Below are 7028 nucleotides of genomic sequence, written 5' to 3'. Positions count from 1 at the left end.
AAGTGGTTCTGAAGCAGCCCCCCATCCCTCCCCCCTCCCCTACTGAGTCAGACCAGGAGTTCTGCTCACGTCTTTTAAAAAAAATTTTTCCTTCATCCTGAACATTTTTGCTGCTTATGAAAATAAATTTGAGCCTTGGTCAGAAAAAAAGACTGAAGGGTTTTATATTTCTGTCCCGAGAGAAGGTTTTTTTTTTTTTTTAATTTATTTTTTCCCCACGGGACGTGTTTCTTCCTGCTTCCTCCTCGCGACGCGGTTCGCATCAAATCAGACCATCTTTTAAAAAAATTAAATGTGGCATATACTTTTTATCATAACTTCTGATCTACTTGGCCTAACAACACAATTTTAAAACTGCTTTAAAGTTCAAAGTCTCTACTTTTCACTTGAGGTCTCAGAGAGGGTGGATCTTGAGTTTTTTTTCTTCCCAAACTTTATTCAGGTCATCCAGCACTGACAACGCTCTGCTGGTGACATAAACGGCTCTGCGACATGACGAGGGACGCATAAATCGTGCGATACAATGAATTGATAATGGAATTTGTTGCCAACGCTTTTAATAATCAATTTTATTGATTCGTTGTTGCAGCCCTACTGCTACTATCCTCAGCAGTATTTGACTGTTTGGACCCAGATTAATTCATGTGGATGTGCACGCCTGTGATTCTGTGAGCTCTCTGATGTAAATGTTCATCTGTACAGATGATGAGGTGCGGCTGCCGGTGTGGCTGCAAGCACTGATGGACGCTTGTTGCCTGGCTACAAACTTCAACCTCCAGGGTGTTGCCATCTCCCTGCTGATGGACCTCGTGGGACTCACTCAGTCGGTCGCCATGGTGACAGCTGAGAGCGTGGCATCCAGCGGCAGCTCAGAGTCTGCCCAAACCATGAGTCCCAGCCAGGGCCGAGTGGCTGTCGTCATCAGGCCTCCCCTCACTCAGGGAATCCTGAAGTACATGGCTGATAAAACAGACTTCTTCAGGGTAGATATTCTTGTTTTTTTTATTTTATTTTAGTAGAACTCCAGTTAGTTTTTATTGGTCGGGACTTTAACATCCAGTCTGTCTGTTCAGAGGGTCGCTCTAATCTTATGGGACCAGCTGAGCGAAGGGACACCTCAGCATCATCAGCGCAGCGTGGAGCTCTTCTACCAGCTGCACAACCTGGTGCCTTCATCCAGTATCTGTGAGGATGTCATCAGCCAACACCTAATGCACAGGGACAAGGTGAGCTCCGTGAACATGTCACTGCTCAGTACAAAAACACAATACAGCACTAAATCTGTTTTTTTTTTTTGTCAAATTTATTCATTTCATTAAAAAACAAACAAAACATTTGACATATAACAAAACAATACAAAATAAAATNATTCATTTCATTAAAAAACAAACAAAACATTTGACATATAACAAAACAATACAAAATAAAATAAAATGAAAGGCAGCAGAAGAAAAAAATAATTCTTATATCTGCTCCTTTAAAAAATATTTTAAACAATGATAAACCAAATAATAAAAACAAAGAAATTAACTCCTCAGACAGTAACTAATACAAATTAAACAATTTCATATTTCTTTAACAATTTTTCCTTGATCATTTTCTTAAAGTAATTAACTGATCCAATGCTCTTATAGTCATCCTCCAGATTATTCCATAGTCTTTTACCTTTTACTGAAGTGCATCTGTCCTTCAAATTTGTTCTGATTTTCGGTTTAACAAACATTTGTAATCCCTTCAAATTATAGCAGCTTTCCCTCTTAACAACACATGATTGGATGTTTGACGGCAACACATTTCTATGCGCCTTATACATAACCTGCAGAATGTTATAATCAACCAACTCATGAAATTTTAACAATTTTAATTGATGAAACAATATGTTAGATGGGTGATAGTAATAATAATCTGTTTAGGAGCAGACATAAAATCCAACTAAATACTTTTAAACTACCTCTGAACACCAACACATCACAGCGCAGGTATTACTGCTAATAATGGTGATCATTAAAAAAAGAATTCATTGTAAACTGAGAAATATCACATTGTTGCTCATTTATTAATTTTAATGCAATTGTGGACTTTTTACTGCAGTTGAAATTTTATTAACCCATTAAACTTTTGAATTTATTAAAATTCAAAGGGTTTTCACTACAGAAGGAAGTTGTAATTAGATAGAAATCTGGCTAATGCTTATTTATTTATTTATTGTTTATTTGAATAAGAATAAGTGTCAGTTATTAAATACACTGTACACTAAAACTTTTATAGCCCAGGCAATGCAATGCCAGTCCCTAGATGTGCTTTTAGCAACATGAAAATAAAACCTTTAAAGTAACAAAACATTGCAATATTGAGACAATTCATAAAACAAACATAAAAACAGATCATAATAACCTCATTACGAAGGTGGCAGTTATTCCTGACCAAAAAACTGGTTCCCCTTCAGAAAATTCTTCAGTCTTGATTTCAAACGGTTCCAGTCAGAAATCTGTTTCAAATCTGTTTATAGGGATTTCCACACAATATTCCCTCGAGCAGAAATGTCTGTTTTTGAATGAACCCAGCATATTAAGCCTTAGTAAAATAAAATCAGAAAACAAAGCTTCAGTTTAGAAGTTGAAAGATTTGCTGGTTTAGTAAAGTAAAAATATGTGACTCTCAATCAGTTAAATGTAAAAATGAAGCTTAAAAAAGCTGAATAGCCAACAAGGTGTAACATTCCCACACCATGTGGAGTCCTATTTAATAAAACTGATAATTTGATCTTAAATATCTTGCAGAGAGTTCGTTTGGAGGCTCATGTAAAATTCTCTGTTCTGTGGCATCTGACCCGAGATCTAAACATCACCAAGTCCTCTCCTTTCAGCCGCACGTTCGACAGGTCAGTCTGAACCGTCGTTGGTTCACAATCAGCTCCGTTTTCTRTTGACTTTTTCTTTTATCCTTGCATCATCAGTGTTTTTCTGTACGATGACTCTTTGTTTTTGGCGCTTCAGGTCTCTTTTCATCATGTTGGACAGTCTGAGTTATTGGGATCCTTGTACCAGCTCTGTTGGTCGGGCTTGGCTGAATCAGGTCCTTCAGAGACACGACATTGCTCGGGTCCTTGAGCCCCTTCTTCTCCTCTTGCTCCACCCCAAAACTCACAGAGTGTCTATTCAGAGGGTACAAGCACAGCGCCACTGGACTCAGGTGTTCCCTGACCCCACGGAGCAGGAGCCGTCAGAACCCGCCTACAACAGAGACTCTGAACTGTCTGACAGTAAGCAGTGCAGAGTTATTTGTTTTTTAGATTAATTAAAATTCATTAGTCTGGGTCATAATGTAAATGTTTATTTCATCAGGTTTGTGTCGGATCCAAAGAGAGAGACTTGGACAGGATGATTTCCGAGGTTTGATGATTGGTGACATGGAGCCCTTCTGTCTGACAGTCAACCCGCTGAGTGACAGCTTGTCCATTCTCAGCCTGAGCAGTGAGAACCTACAACTAGCTGGTGAATATCAGCCTTCTGACCAGCAGGGGGACCCACAGAGCTCTGAGTCCAGTGGTTCTCACTCCTCTACACTGGAAAACGGGAGCTTTGAGGAGCCAGAGGGAGTCGGTTGTACAAGTGGCTCAGACCGACTTCCTGGTTCCTCCGATGAAATATCTGATGACTCGGTAGAAGAAGTTGTGTACTGTGTTGTAAACGAACTCATCGACAGAGTTGTAGATGAGGAATCTCAGGAAGAGTCATCTGCACCTGAAAACTGGCCCCAAACTGATACTGAAAGCACTTCCTCAGACACGTCCACCGGTCCCCGTCTGGACTCCTGCCTTCCTCCCAACTCCACTCACCAGAATGTACCAGAGATGTTGGCTGGAGGCACGCTGGAGCTTCTTTCCATCACACCTTCGGGTATATCAGCGGAGGAGCAACACAGAGAGGGCATCGTTCGCCACAGTTCATCACCCTCTATTGTCACGTTACCAGATGGTACCGATCCAGCTGCCYGGGATAACCTGCAGGTAGATGACCCTCAGGCCCGCAAGCGTAGCCACAGCAGCACCCAGCTGAGCCTTAAAGGGAAGATCATGGAGAAGCTAGCAGACAAATCTCCTGGGGCGAAACCAAAGGTCAAGAAGACAAAGAGGAAAGAGGAGGAGAGGCAGAAAAGGGCAACACACCAAGCCGAGAAACCTCATCCACCCAGTATTTTCTTCGGGGACAGTTTAGATCTGGAGAACTGGTACAGTTGTGGTGAAGGCGAGGTCTCAGAGATTGAGAGTGACATCGGCTCCCCGACTGGGGGCTCTGGAGGGACGGCTGCAGGTGTTGCAGGACGCAGGTCGTCCTCGGCTCCTCCCCGTTTTAACATCCATCCTCTCTACCAGCACATCCTGCTCTACCTCCAGCTGTACGACTCGTCCAGGACCCTGCACGCTCTGTCAGCCGTCGCAGCCATGCTGAGAGCTGCTCCCTCAGGCTTCGTGAGCGCCATCTCCACCACCAGCATCAACAACACCTACACTCCGCAGCTCTCTTTGCTTCAGAACTTGCTGGCCCGCCATAGGGTCTCCGTCATGGGCAAAGACTTTTACTGCCCCATTCCCCAGGACTCCCACACCCACTCATTCCGCAGCGCCATGTACCTGGAGATCATCATCTCACTCTGCCTCTACTTCTTGAGAAGCTATTACTGCGCTCATGTGACTGTAGGCCCTCAGGACTTGGCAGGAAACCGGGCCATGCAGCTGACCAGTGTGGAGGTCTTAACTCTGCTCTTCAGTGAGCTGGCTAAAGTCACAGCTGGTTCAGCGAAGGGCTTCGCCAGTTTCATTAGTGACGTCCTGTCAAAGTGCAAGGTTCAGAAAGTGGTTCTTCATTGCCTGCTTTCGTCCATATTCAGTGCTCAGAAATGGCACGAGCAGCGGGTGGCGGGGCTCAACGTGGCCACAGTGGAGGAAGGCCTCTCTGAAGACAGCGTCATCAACCTGTCGGAGGACCAGATAGACTGCTGCAGCACCGTCCAGTCCCAGTTGCTCAGGTTGCTGCAGAGCCTGGTTGTTCTGGAGCACAGGGTCCTGATGCCAGCAGATGAAGGTGGAGAAGGTGGGCCTGCAGGAGGAGGAGGAGGGAGCGGAGGGCCAGGCGGCAGCAGTGGGGCTGGGTTTGAGATCCTGGGCGGGGAGGTGGAGCATGTCAACCCTCAGCAGCCGATGACATCATTGCAGTACCTCCACGGCCAGCCGGTCACAGCGCAGGGCATGTTCCTCTGTGCCGTGATCAGGGCCCTGCACCAGCACCACGCCTGTAAGATGCACCCTCAGTGGATAGGACTCATCACAGCCACCCTCCCTTACATGGGAAGAGTGCTGAGGAGGGTGGTGGCCTCAGTGACCCTGCAGCTGTGCAGAAACCTGGATAATCTCCTCCAGCAGTACCGATATGAGACTGGGATAACAGACACCAGGTACTGATGCTTGAATCTCATGGTAGGAGAGTTGATTATATTTTTTACCATCTGATCATTTGTACATTATTCTTTCTTCTGTTTCACATGTTTAAACTTTATAATCTTTGATTGTCTTCTAGACCCCAGTGGATGGCACTCTGTATCCCCCCAGACCTGATCCTGACTGTGCTGGAGGGAGTGACATCCATCATCCATTACTGTCTGCTGGATTCCACTTCCCAGTACCACCAGGTGAGGGCATCATGTACTTATATGAGAACTGACTCAGTTTTGCAGTCATTCAATTAGTTTTTTGTTTCTTTGTAGATACCTGTATTTACCTTATAGGTTAGTAATGTTGTTGGATCAGTTTGACCTGTTTAAACTACATTAATATTGGGTGTTTTGTTGCACATTGTGCTGCTCAGCTACAAGCGAGTGTGGACCAGAAGCATCTGGCTGAGGCTCGTTCAGGCATCCTGTCCATCCTCCACACCATCATGTCTTCTGTCACTCTGCTGTGGAGTGTCCTCCACCAGGCGGACACCTCAGACAGACCAGCTGCTGCTTCTGCCGCCTTCACTTCCAATATCAACCTGGGCTCCACTAAGGTACGGCAACAAACGTGTTCATGCATTTTTATTTAAGGACTTTGTACCGTTTCACTAATACATATTTTATAAGGGTTAATATGTGGCAAGCAGTAAGGTTTGATTTGGTAGTTATTCCTCCCAGCGTTGGTAATAATGGAGACGGGCAGATTGTGACAGATACTGTTAACAGCACAATACAAACTTCAGAAATTTAAAAAGTGGTCCAGCATCAAAGTTAACGTGAAGAAAAGAGTTGCTGCACATCAACGGACTGTTTCAACCACACTGTAGAGGAATTTGATGTATTTGGGCATCATACAGCCGGCAGGCTCCGCCTAGTTTCCATCTAATGCTGGGACCATTTCAGCCCCTGGTCTTTACCAGATTCTAATTTTATTAAATCTAACCACAAGTGTATGCTCAATAAAGTCCATGTCATTTTTTAACCAAAGGAAGCAAAATTGGAAAAGCTGTAAAAGATTTAATCCTGGTTTATACTTCAATACAACAGGACAGCAGAGCAGCGATAAAATTTTGGAAATCTTTTCTGACCGAGTGTTTTTARTTGTGCTGAAGATAAATTATCATAATTTCTCCCTCTGCCCTCCCACATAACTCCCAGCTCATAGAAAAGCATAAAAACAACAGTCAATAGCAGGATAGGTACTTTTTTCTTCACTCAATGATGTATCAGTGTTAGGAGAGGAATTTTTATTTTTTTCTTGTTAACCTTGAAGCTAGGAAGAAGCTACTCGTCTTAGTTGTCCTTCTTGCTAATTTAGCAACTCGGTTCTGAGAATTGATCATTTTCAGCAAAATGACAGGTAAAAAGATGTTCTGCTCAGAGTGCCGCTCAACATGAACACTCACAAAGTTCTGACCAGTCACACACTGCGAGCTGCAAGGTCTGCAGGACAGAGTTAGCAGATGCAGGGCTCTAGGTCGCAAATGCGGGGGGATGGGGGGGGGGGGGTCGCCAGCTGAAAAAAAAGTTTCCAT

The 7028-nt window shown here is 44.1% G+C and overlaps 1 protein-coding gene across 2 annotated transcripts in view; it reads left to right on the top strand.

Annotated features, from left to right (window-relative positions):
* Positions 1-7028, top strand: part of dop1a (DOP1 leucine zipper like protein A) — a 44184-nt gene that overhangs the window by 25438 nt on the left and 11718 nt on the right. For both annotated transcript variants that reach the window (XM_014020477.1, XM_014020475.1), the window contains exons 15-21: positions 703-983; positions 1074-1226; positions 2781-2881; positions 2997-3262; positions 3345-5454; positions 5577-5688; positions 5865-6047. In XM_014020477.1, coding sequence (XP_013875931.1) covers positions 703-983; positions 1074-1226; positions 2781-2881; positions 2997-3262; positions 3345-5454; positions 5577-5688; positions 5865-6047 — 3206 coding nt within the window. The remainder of the gene's footprint in view (positions 1-702; positions 984-1073; positions 1227-2780; positions 2882-2996; positions 3263-3344; positions 5455-5576; positions 5689-5864; positions 6048-7028) is intronic.

The sequence above is a fragment of the Austrofundulus limnaeus genome, unplaced genomic scaffold, assembly GCF_001266775.1.
Source record: "Austrofundulus limnaeus strain Quisiro unplaced genomic scaffold, Austrofundulus_limnaeus-1.0 Scaffold253, whole genome shotgun sequence".
NCBI lineage: Eukaryota > Metazoa > Chordata > Actinopteri > Cyprinodontiformes > Rivulidae > Austrofundulus > Austrofundulus limnaeus.
The sequence above is the reverse complement of the archived record's forward strand: the minus strand, read 5'-3'. Positions and strand labels throughout refer to the sequence as shown.